This window comes from Thamnophis sirtalis, unplaced genomic scaffold, assembly GCF_051295495.1.
Source record: "Thamnophis sirtalis isolate CommonGarterSnake01/CBP01778 unplaced genomic scaffold, rThaSir2_p1.2 scaffold_5, whole genome shotgun sequence".
NCBI classification, from domain to species: domain Eukaryota; kingdom Metazoa; phylum Chordata; class Lepidosauria; order Squamata; family Natricidae; genus Thamnophis; species Thamnophis sirtalis.
In genome coordinates, this window is record NW_028261385.1 from 12,632,064 (window position 1) to 12,652,352 (window position 20,289).

Sequence of the window (20,289 nt, forward strand, 5' to 3'; positions counted from 1 at the left end):
GCGGCGAGATGACTTGAGTTCTCGCGCGATTTGAAATATTCAACCGCTTGGGCGGGTCGTTTGAATGCGAGCGTGTCGTCGCTGGAAGGAAGTTTTTTGTTTTGTGTAGACGGTGATCGTGGATATGGAAGAGGACGAGGCGGCATTTGATTCTCCCGGTGATGCTGACGGTAAGATCACGATGCTCTTTATAACTTTCTTTCGAACACAGTTTAAAATAATATTAATTTTTATTTATTTTATTCATTGCTCTAGCTGCCCATCTCAATCAGTGACTCTGGGAGACTTCAAACTCCAAAATTATAATAAAGTTTAATATTAACTGAATATTAACTGAAATAGCTAAATATTTAATGATTGTTATATTTTGCATTATTATAAAATTATTACATTACGTTTTATATTGCTATTATAGCACATTATTTTTATAAAATGGAATTATTTATATGTGTGTGTGCATATTTCCCTTTTAGCATTTTTGGAATTGGCCATGATTCTTTTGGGAAATTATTTAATAATAGTTGTAGTAAAATATAGCTACTTTATTGTTAGTAAAGAGCCCAATTGTTCTTCCTTGTCAACTAAAGAAAGCTTTCATTTTTATTTTGGAATTGGTCTTATTATATTAAGTATTTCTGCTATCTATTTGTAGGCAGATTTGTAAAAATATTTGTATCCTTAGAAAAGCGTGAAAATGTGTAAAATGTCATTATAATGTTTTTATTTTAATACTAATAATTTTTAATGTATAATATTTTTCCAATTTCTGCCTATGTGTTCCTTCTACCTATGATAGTAAATATTTTTGTATTTATTGCAAATGGATAAAAATACTTGTTTTACACATTTTTACTTTGTAAGAAAAACATTAGCTATTGTAACCTTTAAAATTGAACATTCATCAATTTTTATTTCTTCCTCCTTAAAGCAAGAAAATGGGATACAATTTCTTCAAACTTAAATGACTTATGCTTTCATCTCAACTCCAAGATCTCAAATATCAAAAAGTCACTACAGTTGAGAAAAATAGGTAAGAAATTTTCATTTTTTTAAGGGTAGATCTGGTGTTTGCACTCTGATAAATATTATACTTGCAGATTATTTCATTCCCTTTGTACAAGGCATAAAAGTATGCAATTTACTGGCATCAGAGGTTGTGGTGTCTGCCAATTGAGTTTTACAATCAGATCTAAAAATTATATGGAGAATTAATGCTACAATAATTTCTGATTTATAAATTTTATAACAAAATAAATTATTGTGAGGTGCCTTGGGCTGAGACATGTGATTAGCCTAAAGTCATTCAGATGGCTTTCATGCCTAAAATGGGACTTCAACTCAGGATCTCTTGCTTTCCAGCCTGATGCCTTAACCGCTAGACTAAACTGGCTCTCAATTGCTGGCTCATGTTTTGGCTAATTCTATAAAGCAGGCATCAAAACCCATATTGTAAAAGTTTCAGCGAAAGTCTGACGTAAGTTTGGAGGATAGCCAACTACAGTTGTAGAAAGAATGAAAGATTTCAGATTATTCTATTAGCTGTTGTCAGACTCCAGGGGCCCATATGGGGTCATATTTGTCTGAGATAAGTTTGGTTGAAGCTTGGACTCTTGATGCAATGTCCTTAGGAGATTATGCAATGTAGTGAGCTCTGTGTCTACTGATAAATGGTCCTATTATGTCCTGAAGGGCCATGTCTTAATCCCATCATCCTGGAGCTGAAGATCTTTTGTCTTGTAGATAGGCTGGTCCAGTCCTACTGGGGCTATTAAGTGCCCACCCACTTGTGCATGCATGAGACACACCCCACCTGCGCATGCATGAGAGAGAGACACACCCCACACACATGCACGCGTGACCCACAAGCAGCGGAGGAATTTTCACTCTCCCCAGGCTCCAGAGGCTTTCCTGAAGCCTGGAGGGGGCCCCCAAAAACAGGCCCAACTGGCCAACTGGAAGTTCAGAAATGTGTGCCATAGGTTTGCCATCACAGTTATAGGGTTTCCTGCCTGAGCAGGGGGCTGGACTAGAAGACCTCCAAGGTCTTTTCCAACCCTTATTCTGTTCCATTCCATTCCACTTTTTCCATGTTTTGATTAATCTTCTTTATTTGCAGACCAAGATCCATCTTTGAAGACAGTGCTCAGTAAAGTAGTCCACGAATTGTTTCTCTTACATAGCCTCCTCAATAAATTGGAAGAGGAATATCATCATCAGAAGAGACAGCAGAAGCAACTCAAGGTACTAACGAGATTTGGTGCCTCAGAATAAAACACATCTTCTAAGATAAAGATGGCCTGTTCAGAGGTGTTAAGCATCTGAAGCAAATGTTGTACCTCTTGCCTATATTACATCCATGGTTCTTAACAGGGGTGAAATCCTCCTGGTTCGGCCCGGCTCAGCCGAACTGGTAGGGATGATTGTCATTGGTTCTGTGAACTGGTTAGTAAAAAAAAAAAAAAAAAAGATTGCACAGCGTAGCTGTTGAGCCATGCGATTATCAGAAGCTTTTTCCCGGCTTTTTAAAACATTTTTTTCTTGCCGGTTCGGGCGAATAGGCAAGAAAAATTTGCTTTAAAAAATGTGGGTGGGGGAGCTTCCAACGATCGTGTGGCTTACAGCTGATCCGTGCAATCATCGGAAGCTTTTTTCCCCCCAGCTTTTTAATGCATTTTTCCACCTCTGTCGGTTCAGGTGAATAAACAGGAAAAAAATGCTTTAAAAGGTGAAAAAAAGTTGGCTGCGCCCAGCCAGTCACTTGACACACACCCCCAGCCACGCCCACAGAACCGGTGGCCAAAAAAAAAAAAGATTTCACCACTGGTTCTTAACCTTTTCTTCACCACGGACTTCTTTAAATACCATGGCCACATACTCCCAAAACTCAAGATTTAAATCAACATTTCTTCAAGCCTTGTTGAACTCCCTTTGACGACATCGCAGCCCCCCAGGGACCACCTGTTGGTCTTCAGCAGAGGACCAAGATGTCCCCACTAGTGTTGACTGACAACTTCCCCTCCCCTGGAAACAGGCAATTGATCACAAGCTGGGCTCTTATGGGCTCTCACTGGTATTCTTAATGTCTCTAGGCTTTGATCAAGCAAAGCAAATAGTAATCAATAGAATGAAGGACATGGAGTTCCAAGAAGAACTAAATAGGTTGCTTCTCCACAGTCGGGACGGAATCAAACAGGGTGTGTGGGAATCGGCAAGATATCTAAATGACCTGATCTTCCTTCCTTCAGCACCTCCACCAGGGCAGGTATAAGAAAACACAATAACAGAATGGGTTTGTATATGTGGTAAAGGAGAAGTGGAAGATATCTCACATATTCGTATAAACATTTTTATTTCCATTTTCATAACATACAATCACATGTATACTATACATAGCCAGTATCATAAAATATTAAATAATGATTACTTCAATTTCTCTTGTCCTCAACGCCCCCAAAAGATTAACACCCATTATTAGCTCTTCTACTCTCCATACACCTCTTTCTTCTACCTCTCTCTTATTTCCTATCTTCCCTCCATCTTCCTTTCCTACTCTACTTCCCCTTCCTTTCTCCTTCTCCTCTCTCCCCTTACCACTCCTCCTTATACACCTCATCTTCCTCCTTCACCCTCTCTCGATATCTCACATGTTCTATTACACTGTGAGCTATACAGAGTTTGTAGGTCTGCACGTATTCTCCCCTTATTAGAGAGATTGCCAGGGAGGGCAGTCAATTTTTATCTAGGCTTTCTCCTCCAGGATCTAAACCTGGCTACCACGTATGCAGTGGCAAAGTTCTGTGTTGCTGCAATGTCCACAAGAAAAAAATTGGTTACAGAAGTATAGTTGTCATCTTGTACCAATTATTTGGACATATCTCTAACAATTTCTGGACCATTGCATTTACTCCCATACTTATCGACTTTGCACCCAGGTAAACCAGGGAGTGACCCGAACAATTTGAGAACATGTATGTTATTATCCACTTTTAACGTCAATACTTTTAAATTATATTTTAATATCAGTACTTTTTTTAACATATTGTAAAAAAAAGTAATGTGTATTGCTGGTCTTTGACTGTAATAAAGATTTATACTTATACTGCAGAGGACCAAGAGTTACAAATTAATCCTAACTACAGGTAGTCCTAGACTTACAACAGTTCATTTAGTGACTGTTCGAAGTTACAACAGCACTGGAAATAGTAACTTATGACCATTTTTCACACAACCATTGCAGCATCCCCCATGGTCACGGGATCAGATGCTCGGCAACTGACTCATATTTCTGACGGTTGCAGTGTCCTGGGGTCATTTGTGACTTTCAGACAAGCGAAGTCAATGGGGAAGCCAGATTCCCTTAACAATCGTGTTTCTAACTTAACAAATGCAATGATTCACTTAACAACGCTAGCAAGAAAAGTGGTGAAGTGGAGCAAAATTCACTTAACAAATGTTTCACTCAGCAACATACGTTTTGGGCTCAGTTCTGATCGTAACTTGAAGACTGCCTATATTTCACTATATTTCACCTCCGAATTCCATCAGCCGGCCAATGTCGACTGGCAACTACCCGGAGGAGAGCCTTCTCGGTGGCTGCTCCGACCCTCTGGAACGAACTCCCCGTGGAGATTCGTACCCTCACCACCCTCCAGACCTTCCGCGTAGCCCTTAAAACCGGCTGTCCCGACAGGCCTGGGGCTAAAGACTTCAACCCCACTCGAATAGTATGACTGTTGCGCTTTTTTAACGATGTATTGTCTTCATGTTTGTAACTTGTTTGTCCTTCCCTCCCCCTGAATTGTGAGCCGCCCTGAGTCCCCTCAGGGAAAAGGGCGGCATACAAGTAAAGTAAAATCAAATCAAATCTTAGGTACAGAAATTTGTGCTTGGGGAATTGTTTGTTGTATGTAGTACATGTATGTAGTGTGTGGTACAACTTACTAAAACCTACTTCTTGTGGCAACGGAGTGGAGTTCCCTGCATAAGCTATCTTGTGTTTCTGAAAGATGGGATATAAATCTAGTAAATATGTGAAAAGTAAATAACATATGCAACTTAGTTTAACTTACCTCAGAGTGAACTAAAATAAATTTTGCACATTACCTAGTAATCAACAGAAGCATCCAAATTCATGGATTAATGTAAGATGGGTTGGAATTTGTATACCAATATATTTAAAGTATTTTCATTAGGCATCGAAAGAATTCTGTCATGGTATTGTGATGTGAAAATAGTCATTATTTATAATGTTTTGAAAACTGGATGTTTTCCCCGTATCATTTTGCTTTTATTATTCCTAGAGTGCTCTTCATTTCTTTCTATACATACATACTGTATGAGACCTCCTAAGTAAATTTAGCGTAATCATTTCTGAAATGGCATCTCGCGAATGAGAAACTGGCTGGTTTCCTCCGTATTCCAAAGGACCATCAGTACCTACTAATCCCGTCTTGTGCACTGATATGTCTAATTACAGGATCTGCAAGAGTCGGTGGAGAGGGACTATCTGGAAGCCCAGCATCTGGAAGAAAACGTGCCAATTTACCTTCCCCAAGCTACCCAAGGCAGGTCTGTTTCCTGTCAATCTCTTTGGTTGTTGTTAGTTGCGAAATCGTGTCCGTCCCATCGCAACCCCATGGACAACGTTCCTCCAGGCCTTCCTGTCCTCTACCATCCTCTGGAGTCCATTTAAGCTCACAACGACTGCCAATAGACCGATCGGATCCCACAGATTAGGCCTCCTCTGAATTCCATCCGCCGGCCAATGCCGACTGGCGACTACCCGGAGGAGAGCCTTCTCTGTGGCTGCTCCGACCCTCTGGAACGAACTCTCCGTGGAGATTCGAACCCTCACCACCCTCCAGGCCTTCCGCAAAGCCCTTAAAACCTGGCTATTCCGACAGGCCTGGGGCTAAAGAGCTTCTGCCCCCCTTCTCGAATGGTATGGTTGTTGTGTGTTTTTAAATTGTGTATTGTTTGTTTGTCTTTTTATCCCCTGTTTGTACCTCCTTTCCCTGACTGAGTTGTGAGCCGCCCTGAGTCCCCCTCGGGGAAAAGAGCGGCATATAAATGAAATTAATCCTAATCCTAATTCAGTGACTCCATCCAGCCCCCTCATTCTCTGTCGTCCCCTCCTTCTCCTTTTGCCCTCAATCTTTCCCAGTATGAGTCTCCCAGTATGAGTCTCTTCTCTAGTGAGTCCTTCCTTCTCATTAGGTGGCCATTTGAGTTTCACTTCAGGATCTGGCCTTCTAAAGAGCAGTCAGGGTTGATCTCCTCTAGGACTGACCGGTTTGATCATTTTGCAGTCCAAGGGACTTGCAGGAGTCTTTTCCAGTTCAAAGGCCTCCATTCTTTGGCGCTCAGCCTGTCTTACGGTCCAACTTTCACAGCTTTGGTTACCAAGGTGCAAATGAGATATAAGTACTATGAAGAAATAGCCAGTGCTTTGCACCTTTTTACAATCGGACTGAACAATTATATGCAGTATCAATGCAACAGTAATTCCTGAATTACAATCCTGTTTCTGCTGCCAGCTTCCTCAACGCATCTGCTTGGTTGCGATTTGATGCCACATTTATTTATTTATTTGTAACCCGCCTTTATTATTTTTACAAATAACTCAGGGTAGCGAACATATCCAACACATCTTCCTCCTCCTATTTTTTCCCACAACAAGAACCCCATTATTCAGTGGCAAGACGGATGGGCAGGACATTTTATAAATAATTAAACCTTGTGAGGTGTGTTGGGCTGAGACATGTGACTAGCCCAAAGTCACCCTGATGGCTGACATGGCTACGATGGGTCTTGAATTCAGGGTTTCTTGCTTTCTAGCCTGATGCTTTAACCACTAGACCAAAATGGCTCTAACATGCTGGACCATGTATACTTAGAAAAAGATATATAGAAAGTGGAACCAGTAAGTTCCATCCCATATTTGGGTAGACCAGGTTGCCCCAATAGACTGGTATCACCAGAAAAACACTTACAAAAGATATAGTGGAAGAGGCTTTAGAACAGGGGTGTCAAACTCAATTTCATTTTTTTTATCAAATAACTTTTTGTTTTTTGTTGCAAATTTTAAATTCTTTCATAAACAGTGTTGCCTGGGCTTTCCCATTTAACATCTTCTCAAATACATAGTTCATTTTATATCATATTTCCAATTTCAGCCATGTTATTTCATTTCTATATCCTCATCTTAAATTTAATTAATACATAAACAGTATCATCATTGCCTCCCAAATTAACCAATTTTACCATTTCATTTCCATCTGTTATTCTATTTTACTATAGATAGCATATATCCTCAGTCAATTTTTATATAATAATCATTTCACTTATTTATCCACAATTAATAATATTAATATAGCTCCCTGACATCAGAATTAGCTCCACACCATTAACAATATTAATACATTTACTAGTAGAATAACCAGTAGGTCTTTCTTTCCCTTCTCCCTTTTCTAGCCACTTTCTCTTGGTCTCTCAGAAATTTTACTTCTTTTATGTTCCCTTCTCTCCACCCATTCATCTAGCTTTTTCTTCTTGTTTTTATAATTCCTATATTTTTTTCTTCCCATTCTTTTTTCTCCCTTTTAATTTTATTGTTCCGGTAGCTTTCCCCAGGTTTTCTTCCAATCTTTCCCCACTATCTCCATCTTTATTGTTTAATTTTTCTTTCTTTGGGGACAAACTCAATTTCACCGAGGGCCGCATCAGGGTTGTGTTTGACCTCTTGGGGGCGTGGCCAGGGTGGGTGTGGCCAGCATGACATCACTTGGAGGGGCACCCGTGGTGCCCCGCATGCTCTCTCAGCCAAAACGGGCTCACAAACTCTGTTTTTGGCTGTGACGGCCTCCTGCAACCCTCTGCCAACGAAAACAGCTCGGGGTGGCCACACTCCGCCCCCACAAGCTCCGTTTTCGGCTGGGATGACCTCCTGAAAACCCTCCGCCAGCGAAAACGGAGCTCGGGTGGGCCGTGCACAGTCCTCATGAGCTCCGTATTCTCTAGCAGAGGCACAGTGGGCTTGTTCTTCGTTATTTCCAGATCTAAGCATCCGGCCCCCGGGCCTTGAGTTTGACACCCATGCTTTAGAAGGCATCTAAGAGCCGGGGTGGCGCAGTGGTTAGGGTGCAGTACTGCAGGCCACTTCAGCTGACTGTTATCTGCAGTTCAGCGGTTCTAATCTCACCGGCTCAAGGTCGACTCAGCCTTCCATCCTTCCGAGGTGGGTGAAATGAGGACCCAGACGGTGGGGGCAATATGCTGACTCTGTAAACCGCTTAGAGAGGGCTGAAAGCCCTATGAAGCGATATATAGGTCTAACTGCTATTGCTATTGCTAATCAAATCTGTTACTCAGTTCAGTAATTTAACAAGTGCAGTGACTCACTTAGCAACTGTGACGAGGTCATAAAGTGTGAAGTAAACTTAAGGTTTTATATCATTTGCGAACTTATCAAATAAGCCTATTCTTTTGTTGATTAATATTTCTTGGACAATTATCACTTGAGCATTTTCTTTTTCTTGGCCTTTTTGCAAAAATTCCGGAGCATTTTCTTTTTCTTGGCCTTTTTGCAAAAATTCCGGTCTCTGCCCTGAAAATGCAGCGAAATCAAAGAAAATTGTATTGTCTTCCTTGCGGCTAATACCAAAGTTGATGGAATTACCCTATTTTTCAGAGTATAAGATGCTCTGAAGTATAAGACGAACCTAGCTTTTGGGGAGGAAAACAAGGGGGAAATCTGCTTCTGCCTCCCAGCAATTTGCCTCCTTGCAACAAACAGCAAACAGTACAGACAATATACACTGTTCGTAGTGGTACATTTCAGACTATACTTGTACAGATGCTGTTAAAATTGATGAGCTTTCTGGAAGTATAGTGATTCTCTGCAATTTAAAAGAAGATACAGTAGCACGGGGCCTCTTCAGATCAAGCATTGATTTTAAAAAGCTTCTTCATTTTGTTAAGCTGTCTAGAACAATAATAAAGCAGCCTTTAAAAAATAAGTCTAATAATTTGAACATTCTATAGGCCTTTATAGTTATTGACTTACCTTCTTGCAGCAAACAGCCTGATTAGCACAAGAAAAAAAAATCTGCTTCTGCCTCCCAGCAATTTGCCTTGTGGAGCAAACAGCAAGTTTCACTTTGACTTTAAGCGTGTCTCCCGATCATCAGCTGTTTCAGGTTGCAGGGATTGCTATAGCCTTTGCTATAGCCCCATTTTCCCCTTTTGCTGCAAGGAGGTAAATTGTTGGGAGGCAGAGGCCAAAGGGTGGGGGATGGTGGGTGGGTGGGTGGGGCTACATTCAGTGTATAAGACGCACCCAAATTTTCACCCTCTTTGGGGGGGATTTGCGTCTTATACTCTGAAAAATACGGTAAGTGTATTTATAATTACTGGCATGATCAGCTTTTGATGGACTCTCTTTGTTGTGCATTGCAGTTCGATAGGCGTAACTTTAAAGGCGAAGGAACCGTGCAAAACTGAGGAGAATAAACCTGCAAAGAAGTCAGCCAAAATCTCCAAGTGCATCAGAGAAGCACCTTTCATAACAGCCGAGGAGTTTGAGAACATTCCCGCGTGAGTAAACTGCAAACAGGAAAGTTAATCTGGTGTTTGCTATTATTTTCTTGAATCTAAACAATCATAATGACCAGCCAGTACAGGACCATAGGCCTGAAAGCCATCTAGGTGGCTTTGGGTCAATCACCAGGAGATTGTGAGTTCTAGTACCGCCTTAGGCATGAAAGCCATCTGGGTCAATCACCAGGAGACTGTGAGTTCTAGTACCGCCTTAGGCCTGAAAGCCATCTAGGTGGCTTTGGGTCAATCACCAGGAGACTGTGAGTTCTAGTACCACGTTAGGCATGAAAGCCATCTGAGTGATTTTGGGTCAATCACCAGGAGATTGTGAGTTCTAGTACCGCCTTAGGTATGAAAGCCATCTGGGTGACTTTAGGTCAATCACCAGGAGACTGTGAGTTCTAGTACCGCCTTAGGCCTGAAAGCCATCTAGGTGGCTTTGGGTCAATCACCAGGAGACTGTGAGTTCTAGTACCGCCTTAGGCATGAAAGCCATCTAGGTGGCTTTGGGTCAATCACCAGGAGACTGTGAGTTCTAGTACCGCCTTAGGCATGAAAGCCATCTGGGTCAATCACCAGGAGACTGTGAGTTCTAGTACCGCCTTAGGCCTGAAAGCCATCTAGGTGGCTTTGGGTCAATCACCAGGAGACTGTGAGTTCTAGTACCACGTTAGGCATGAAAGCCATCTGAGTGATTTTGGGTCAATCACCAGGAGATTGTGAGTTCTAGTACCGCCTTAGGTATGAAAGCCATCTGGGTGACTTTAGGTCAATCACCAGGAGACTGAGTTCTAGTACCGCCTTAGGCATGAAAGCCATCTAGGTGGCTTTGGGTCAATCACCAGGAGACTGTGAGTTCTAGTACCGCCTTAGGCATGAAAGCCATCTGGGTCAATCACCAGGAGACTGTGAGTTCTAGTACCGCCTTAGGCCTGAAAGCCATCTAGGTGGCTTTGGGTCAATCACCAGGTGACTGAGTTCTAGCACCACCTTAGGTATGAAAGCCATCGGAGTGACTTTGGGCCAATCACCAGGTGACTGTGAGTTCTAATACCACCTTAGCAGAGGTGGGTTCCTACCAGTTCGCACCTATTCGGTAGAACCGGTTCGTCAAATCTACCGAACCAGCTAGAAGAGGTTCCACCAGTGGACCCGGAAAGCAGGCCGCACCTACAGAAGAGGTTTCAAGTTTTTTTTGAAACCCACCACTGGTCCTTGGATATGATTATTCTATACTATCATGCTCATATTTATAAAACTCAGTGCCTCTGTGAAAGGTAAGGATGACTACTGCGTTTGTGGCGCAATCAGAACATAATGGCATGTGTCGAAGTTGTTTTAACGCAAACCAAAGATGCAAACCAAAAAACAAGTTTACATCATCTTCTCATGCATGCCAGTGCTGTGCGTGAGGTAATTTAAGGTGGTTCTGACAAGTGTCATCGGCATCTTCATATCCGGTCACATGGGAGGCAAGCCACTCCCATCCAGTCACATGGGCAGCAAGCCACTCCCACAAAGGAGACCACACCCACAGAGTAGGTTCGAACAATTTTTGAAACCCACCACTGCACCTTAGGTATAAAAGCCATCTGGGTGACTTTAGGTCAATCAGCAGGAGACTGAGTTCTAGTACCGCCTTAAGCATGAAAGCCATGTGAGTGACTTTGGGCCAATCACCAGGAGACTAGTACTGCCTTAAGCATGAAAGCCATCTGGGTGATTTTGGGCCAGACAATATCTCTCGGCTGAACCTACCTCACAGAGTTGTTGTGGGGAAAAAGAGGAAGAAGGAGGAGTATTACATATGTTCACCGCCTTAAGTTATTTATAAACTCCAGATAGCCCTTGACTTACGACCGTAATTGAGTCCAATGTTTCCATTGCTAAGCCTGAGTATTGTTAAGAGAGTTTTGCCCCATCTTACAATCTTTCTTGCCACACTTCTTAAGTGAATCTCTGCAGTTAAGTTAGTAACATGGTAATTAAGAGAAACTGGCTTCCCCATTGACTTTGCTTGTCAGAAAGTCACAAAAGGTGATAGCAATAGCAATAGCAGTTAGACTTATATACCGCTTCATAGGGCTTTCAGCCCTCTCTAAGTGGTTTACAGAGACAGCATATTACCCCCAACAACAATCCGGGTCCTCATTTTACCCACCTCGGAAGGATGGAAGGCTGAGTCAACCCTGAGCCGGTGAGATTTGAACAGCTGAACTGCAGAACTGCAGTCAGCTGAAGTAGCCTGCAGTGCTGCATTTAACCACTGCGCCACCTCGGATCACATGGCCACAGTTGCCAAGGGTCTGAATTTCGATCACGTGACTATGGGGATGCTGCAATGGTCATAAGTTAACGTATTTTTCAGAGTATAAGACTCACCAAGATTTTGAAGAGGCAATTTTTTTAAAAAAAATGTTTTTGCACTATACAGACCTCCCCAAAACAGCCGTTTTTCAAAAAAGGTCCATCTTATACTCTGAAAAATACAGTACTTTTTTCAATAACATTATCATTATGAACAGTCACTAAACAGATGCTCTTATAAGTTGTCCTGTAATAAAGGTGGGGGGGAGAAGTCTGATCAATTAATAGTGGTTAGGGAATTATGGGTGCTGAGGTACAACATGTATGAGGTTGCTTTGGGGTTGCATAATGCATCATTCTTTCTGATTTTCTTTTCCTCTATACCCATAAATGTAAAAATGAGGAAAAGTCTATGGTTAATGTGCAATTGTTACACATTGAAAACAAAGGTGCCATTCTTATGTCCTTTTCCTAGTCCCGTGAGGGCGAACCTATGGCATGCGTGCCAGGGTTTGCACACAGAGCCCTCTCTGTGGGCACGTGCACCGTTGCCAGCTGCTCGTCTAGTTTATGGCGCGCGCATGAGCCGGAGTGGCAACAAACGCCCCAAAAGCGGGCTGTTTTTCAGGTGCCAAAATAATTGGCCATCACTATCCTAGTCCAGGGATCAGCAAACTGCGGCTCTGGAGCCGCATGTGGCTCTTTCCTCCCTCTGCTGTGGCTCCATCACCTTTCAGTGCCACAATTTTGAGAGGAGCTTCCGGTGGTGGTGGTGGGGAGAAGCACAGTGCACCAAATTGTTACGGCTTTCGGTTATGACAGGTAGGGGAAAAAGTACGCCGCGCTAGGAGGAGACTCTATGGTGGGGGAACTGAACTTCCCTTCAGCTCCAGAATTGAACGGGGGGCTTCCGGTTAGGACCTTTGTGGCTCCCGGTGTTTTGTTTTCTGTGGGAAACGGGTCCAAATGGCTCTTTGAGTGTTTAAGTTTGCCGACCCCTGGACTAGTCCAACTGATGATCTTGAGTCCAAGTGATACATTTTGTGGCTTCTTTAAAATATAAACGCCCACAGAGTAGCTGATATATTTAGCCGTGTGTGATTAAGTTGTGTGTTGTTGCTCGATGATTCAGCCAAGCAATCGGATCCTTGGTCAGTTTTTTGGAGGGAGGTGACAATAAGCCGAGAAAGCAGCCAAATCAATAACACTCTTCTCAAATATGCCTCAAAATGTCATGTGGGCCAAAAGATAATACAGCGGGTGACTCAGCCGTGACTCAAAAGCCAGATTCGATGAGTGATCCTTAATGGCTCGATTGGCGTCTCACAAGGCCCTATTCTGGGCTCCACTGAGATGTTCAAAGATAGTACAAAGCTTGATTTATGCTTGTCCAGAACTTCACGTAGACCAGCAGTGTCAAACTTAAGGCCTGTGGTCCCAATCTGGCCTGCGGGGTGTTTAGATCTGGCCCACAGGGCTGATCTTGGAACAGTGAAGGACCGTGAGGAATGATATAAGTGGAACTAGTATTAGAAATAAAATGTAAACAGAAGATTTTAGGCAAGAAAAACGAAATGCACAGATACAGTATAGGTGGTACCTTGCTCAACAGTAGTAACTGTGAAAGGGATCTTGGCGTCCTAGTAGAGTCAGCATTCCAAGTATCATGTAGAATTAAATCAGAGTACAAGGCAAAATGATCCTTAAAGTTCCAATTTAATAAATCAGACATCTTAGCACATCTGTGGAATCCCAATTCTGGAAGTTACATCGGATTCCCACCCAGTTGAAAGTTCATGATCTTGTCCCCACACCCACAAATCCATCACATGGATGGATCCAATCTTCTTCTTCCATGCTGGCATCTCCACCCAGCTGGTTGCGGTCAGGAGCAGAGGTGCGGAGACAAAAGATGACCTTGGGCTTCTACAAAAGAATGACAACAACAGATTCCACCATTGTACTCTTCCATTCCCCGCTCCCAACTACTACACTAATGAAACAGCATAATGAAATAAGAGAGTGTGGCAGGCCAAAGATCCTAAAAGGGATATAACTGCAGGCCTGACACAACCACTTAAATATGAGCCAGCTGTGTGCAGCAGCTGCCAAAAAAGCCAACACAGTTCTAGGCTGCATAAACAGAGGGATAGAATCAAGATCAGGTGACGTGTTAATACCACTTTATAATGCCTTGGTAAGGCCACACTTGGAATTCTGCATCCAGTTTTGGTTGCCATGATGTAGAAAAGATGTGGAGACGCTAGAAAGAGTGCAGAGAAGAGCAACAAAGAGGATTAGGGGACTGGAGACTAAAACATGAGGAACGGTTGCAGGAACTGGGTATGTCTGGCATAATGCAAAGAAGGACTAGGGGAGACATGATAGCAGTGTTCCAATATCTCAGGGGTTGCCTCAAAGAGGAGGGAGTCAAATTATTCTCCAGGGCACCTGAGGGTAGAACAAGAAGCAATGGGTGGAAACTAATCAAGGAGAGAAGCAACTTTGAACCAAAGAGTTATTTCCTGACAAAACAATTAATCAGTGGAACAATTGGCCTCCAGAAGTTGTGAATGCCCCAACACTGGAAGTCTTTAAGAAGATGTTGGATAGCCATTTGTCTGAAACGGTATAGGGTTTCCTGCCTAGGCAGGGGGTTGAACTAGAAGACCTCCAAGGTCCCTTCCAACTCTGGTATTGTATTATATTATAAGATTATTTATATGAAAAGATAAAGTTCAGAGAAAGTAAATAAGCAAGGGCAACAATGGAAAGGAGGGGCGGATGAGGAGGGAAAAGAAAAAAGCGTAAAGAGAAAGTAAGGGTGGGGAAATTAAGAGTAGGAGAGAGGGTGGGAAAGAGGGGAAGAAGAAAGAAGGAAGGAGAGGAGGAAGGAAGAAGGTAGAGAAGGGAGGTTGAGAAGATGGAAGGAGTGCCTTGGACTCTGCTTTACTTTTGGATGCCATTTGGAGCTCTTGACACTCATATTACATCCATGCTTTGGAAAAACACGCTTTCAGCCGTACTTACGCCAAGTTTGTTTCTTCTCCCTTGAAGGTACATGAAAGGCCGCCTGACATACAGCCAAGTGAACGCGGTCATTGCGGAGATCAACAAAGCTGTGGCTAGCAAATACAGCATCATGCGCCAGCCTCTTAAAACCATGGGGAACCCAACCAGGAACCTCTACTTCCGATTCCAGGAAGAAGAAACCAAAGACACCAAAGGTAAGTTGTTAAGCGAAGTGCACCTCTCTAAATCGGGGGTCCCCAACCCCCCCAGTCGGTGGACCAGCCCCGGTCTGCGGCATGTCGGAAACCAGGCCGCACAAGCAAATGAAACCCCCCATCTACGGGATGCAGGTAGCACGAGAAACCAGGTGCCCTCCGGTCCACGGGAAATTCTCTCTCCGTGGAACCAGTCCCTGATGCCCAAAAGGTTGGGGGCCGCTGCTCTAAATGCTATGGGAAGAGGCTACCTAGCAGCCTTCCGTAAACTAGTATAGGTAGTCCTTGACTTATGACCATAGTTGGCAGAATTTCCATCGCAGAGCAAGGTGGTTAACAAGTGAGTTGTGCCTGATTTTATGACCTTTTGGGGGGGCAGAGTTAATGAATCGCTGCAGTTGTTAAGTGAATCGTGCAGTGAATAGGGCCGTCTTATTGACTCTGCTTATTGGGATCCAGTTGGGAAGGTCCCGGTAGATCGTGGCACGACAAAACCGCGCTCGACTAAAGCGCGCCCGATTAAACCGCGTCGCTGACGTCATCAACAGGGCGACAACAGCAAGCGCGGAGAAAGAAGGGTGCTTTAAATAGCGCTTTGAAAGCAAGCCAATTCAAGTTAAGGTAAGGGTTAGGTTTAGGGTTAGGTTAAGGGTTAGGGTTAGGTTTAGGGTTAGATTAAGGGTTAGGATTAGGTTTAGGGTTAGGTTAAGGGTTAGGTTTAGGATTAGGTTTAAGGGGGTTAGGTTTAGGTGTTAATTTTAGGTTTAGTGTTTACAGCGTGCTTTTTTCTCCGCGCTGTTGTCGCGCTGTGATGACGTCAGCTATGCGGTTTCGTCGAGCGCCCTTTAGTCGAACGCGGTTTTGTGGTGGAACCCCGGTAGATCATAGTGGTAGTTGGACCAATGGTCTAGCTTGATATTAGGCAGTATGGTATTCTACATGCTTTGCACCTTCCGTAGAGGTCTTTCCTTCACTCTCCTCTTATCTTAGAACAGTGATGGAGAACCTTTTTTCCCTGGGGTGCCCAAAGTGTGCACAGGCGGGCGATAGCATGCATTCATGTGCCAACACCGATAATCCAAGACCCCCAGCGCTCCCCTGCCCTCTGTGCATGCGCACATGACCCGTTTTGGTTCTAGCAGGCCTCCCTGAAGCCTCCTGGGACCAAAAACGGAATTTGGGGATGCGCTGCATCGCTTCATGCTTGCACGCACGACCCCACCACCCCAGTGCATATGCGCGCTTTCTCCCAGCAGAGACCCGAGAATCAGCTGGCCCGTGGGAAGCGCCCACGCATGCGCAGTGGGACTGCCCTGGGCGATGGCTCCACGTGCCACCTGTGACACGCCTGCCATAGTTTCGCCGTGACAGTCTTAGAAGATCAAGATGCAGCCTTCCATTGATTTGATCTTCCATTGTGTTTCTGCTTAATTGGAAAAGAGAAAGAGGCAGCTAAGGACAATGATTTACCCCTTAGCCTGACATCCTAGGAAGAAGGCATCATTGTTTTTTGTCAGTCCTGTATCTGCTGGGAAAAAGTTCTTTTAAGCTCGGGAAACTTCATTGTGTAACCAAAGAACAATTGATTAGAGTCTGCACCACCATTCCAATACAAGATGAAAATTATTGTGTTTCTATGTTACGCTGAAGGAAAATCTATATGTTATTTTCTGAAACCGAGTAAGTGCTCAACCGAGGTGGTGCAGTGGTTAAATGCAGCACTGCAGGCTACTTCAGTTGACTGCAGTTCGGCTGTTCAAATCTCACCGGCTCAGGGTTGACTCAGCCTTCCATCCTTCCGAGGTGGGTAAAATGAGGACCCGGATTGTTGGGGGCAATATGCTGACTCTGTAAACCGCTGAGAGAGGGCTGAAAGCCCTCTGAAGCGGTATATAAGTCCAACTGCTATTGCTATTTGTATTGCATCATGGTGTGGAAGAGCCTGGGATCGCCCACAATTTTTAGCTCCTTAACAAGCTAAGATCCGAGATTCTTTAGATGGCCAAAGAGAGTATAGCAATAGCACTCTCAGACTTACCATATTTTTCAGAGTATAAGATGCACCTTCCCTCCCCAAAAAGAGGGTGAAAATCTGGCTGCGTCTAATCTACTGAATACAGCATTTTTGGCCTCCCAAATCCCAACCCCTTCACAAAAATGGACATGCAGAGGGTTTGGGAGGCCTGCAAAGTGCTCCCGGGGGCTGGGGAGGGCAAAAACGAAGCCTCCTAAAGGCTATGTATGCCCTTTTTTGGCAAAAAAAAGCCCTGTTTTTGCAAAAAACGGAGCATTTTTTGCTCGTTTTTGCCCCTCCCCACAGCCCCAGGAGCACTTTGCAGGCCTCTCAAACTTGCTGCATGCCCAGTTTTTCGGAAAAAGTGAGGTGCGTAGAGGGAGGTCTGAAGAGCCGAGGTGGCGCAGTGGTTAGAGCAGCATTACTGCAGCCACTTCAGCTGACTGTTAGCTGCAGTTCGGCGGTTCAAATCTCACCGGCTCAGGGTTGACTCAGCCTTCCATCCTTCCGAGGTGGGTGAAATGAGGACCCAGACTGTGGGGGCGATATGCTGACTCTGTAAACCGCTTAGAGAGGGCTGAAAGCCCCATGAAGCGGTATATAAGTCTAATTGCTATTGCTATAGAGTGCAAAAACTTTTTTTTAATTTACCTTTTCAAAATCTTGTGCGTCTTATACTCCGGTGCTTCTTATACTCCGAAAAATACAGTACCTACCGCTTCATAGTGCTTTATAGTCCCCTCTAAACAGTTTACAGAGTCAGCCTATTGCCCCCAACAATTTGGGTCCCCATTTTAGGCCCAGTACTCTTCAACATCTTTATCAATCATTTGGAAGAGGGAATAAATGGGGAACTCATCAAATTTGTAGATGACACCAAGCTGGCAGGAATAGCCAACACTCCAGAAGACAGGCTTAAGATACAGAAGGATCTTGACAAACTTGAACATTGGGCACTATCTAATAAAATGAAATTCAATGGTGAAAAGAGTAAGGTTCTACATTTAGGCAAGAAAAACGAAATGCACAGGTACGGTATATGTGGTATCTTGCTCAATAGTAGTAACTGTGAGAGGGATCTTGGAGTCCTACAACCATTTAAACAGGAGCCAGCCGTGTGCAGCAGCTGCCAAAAAAGCCAACATAGTTCTAGGCTACATAAACAGAGGGATAGACTCAAGATCACGTGAAGTGTTAATACCACTTTATAATGCCTTGGTAAGGCCACACTTGGAATTCTGCATCTAGTTTTGTTCACCATGATGTAGAAAAGATGTGGAGACTCTAGAAAGAGTGCAGAGAAGAGCAACAAAGATGATTAGGGGACTGGAGATTAAAACATGAAGAACTGCATTCAGTTTTGGTTGCCACAATGTAGAAAAGATGTGGAGACTCTAGAAAGAGTGCAGAGAAGAGCAACAAAGAGGATTAGGGGACTGGAGGCTAAAAAATATGAAGAACGGTTGCAGGAACTGGGTATGTCTAGTTTGATGAAAAGAAGGACTAGGGGAGACATGATATCAGTGTTCCAATATCTCAGGGGTTGCCACAAAGAAGAGGGAGTCCAACTATTCTCCAAGGCACCTGAGAGTAGGACAAGAAGCAATGGGTGGAAACTAATCAAGCAGAGAAGCAACTTAGAACTGAGGAGAAATTTCCTGACAGGTAGAACGATTAATCAGTGGAACAACCTGCCTCCCGAAGTTGTGAATGCTCCAACACTGGAAGTCTTTAAGAAGATGTGGGATAGCCATTTGTCTGGAACCGTATAGGGCAGTGATGGCGAACCTATGACACGCGTGTCAGTGCTGACACGCGTAGCCATTTGGGGTGACACGCACAGGATTTCATGCGATTCATCCTCGGCTCCTGCACGGCCGCCGAGGATGAAAGAATCTGTGCTGGAGGAACGGGGGGGGGGGAGGCGGGATGTGTGATCTCCCCCGCCCACACTCACTTACTGTATCGCCGCCGCCCCTTTCTGAGCGCAGGGGCTGCTGGTAAGGCGTGCGTGCCGTGCGCACACACGTCATCAGCGCGGCGAGGGGGGACCCGCAGGAGAGGAGCGCGGGAACAGTGCGCACCTCTCTCCAGTCAGGCCGGCACAGAGAGTCTACTCCTGGGACTGTCGGTTACGACCGCACCACAGCAGGGAACAGCGGAGTGCCAACGGGAACTGTGAGCGCCATTAGCAGCAACTATAAATTGCGCAAAATTATGTTTTTGTCGAAGTGACACACAATGCGAGTTATGCTCGATTTTTTGCCGATTTTTGACACACCACGCCAAAAAGGTTGCCCATCACTGGTATAGGGTTTTCTGCCTAGGCAGGGGGTTGGACTAGAAGACCTCCAAGGTCCCTTCCAACTCTGCTAATGTATTGTGTTGTATTTTACCAACCTCGGCAGGATGGAAGACCGAGTCGACCTTGAGCCGATCAGGATTGAACTGCTGGCTGTGGGCAGAGTTAGCCTTCCAACCACTATACCACCACGGCTCCTAATGCAATTGTGGTAGATACTTGTGGCCAACACAGGACCTCCAGATGCTTTCAGGCTGCTTTTGACCCCAAATGAAACCTTGTGTCTCCCCAGGTGAATATTTTATTGTGGAGGCTGATATTGAACAGTTCACCCAGCTGAAGGCTGACAAACGTTTTCACAGTATCCTGACAATCTTGCGACATTGCCACCGCGTGCGGGAAATCCGAGGAGGCCGACTCGTCCGCTACGCCATCTGCTAAAAATTATTGGTCACCATTGTAGAGCTTTTAGTGACTCCCCCCCCCCCCCCCGGACAATACTGCTTTCTTTTCTGCTTCCTTCCTGCCAATATTATTAAGAAAGATGGGTTTTTGTTGGCATTAGTAAGATGTTTGTGGTGGGGCAAAGATTTTTTTTTAGCTTTTTTGCCGTGATGAAGGCAGCGGAACCCATATCACAGCTTTTCCTGCCATCTCATTCCACTTTAATTTTCTACTTGGAGAATTTAAGACATTTTAAAAATGGCAACACGAGAAGCCTAATAGATGAAGTGTTTGAAATGTGTTGCGCTCAAAGTCTTTGGAACTGGAACTACGGAAGTTATGTGTTGCTAATAAATCAGAGAAGGAATAAATGTGCAAAAGAACTCGGCTGGCTCATA

General features: G+C 44.1%; 1 protein-coding gene across 1 annotated transcript; it reads left to right on the forward strand.

The window, feature by feature from the left end:
• Positions 1 to 19,888, forward strand: SKA1 (spindle and kinetochore associated complex subunit 1). The gene is made up of 7 exons (XM_087717068.1): positions 1 to 170; positions 929 to 1,030; positions 2,117 to 2,241; positions 5,477 to 5,568; positions 9,457 to 9,594; positions 14,962 to 15,131; positions 19,740 to 19,888. The coding sequence occupies exons 1-7, from the start codon at positions 125 to 127 to the stop codon at positions 19,886 to 19,888; spliced, it is 822 nt and encodes a 273-aa protein (XP_087573194.1). The 5' UTR covers positions 1 to 124.
• Positions 19,889 to 20,289: the final 401 nt, after the last annotated feature.

What these genes read in the sequence shown, in the direction of transcription:
- SKA1 (XM_087717068.1), top strand. Translation starts at nt 125, where the DNA reads ATGGAAGAGGACGAGGCGGCATTTGATTCTCCCGGTGATGCTGACG. An exon ending in CCCCAAGCTACCCAAGGCAG is followed by an intron (nt 5,569 to 9,456) that starts GTCTGTTTCCTG and finishes TGTGCATTGCAG; the next exon opens with TTCGATAGGCGTAACTTTAA. An exon ending in GAGTTTGAGAACATTCCCGC is followed by an intron (nt 9,595 to 14,961) that starts GTGAGTAAACTG and finishes TCTCCCTTGAAG; the next exon opens with GTACATGAAAGGCCGCCTGA.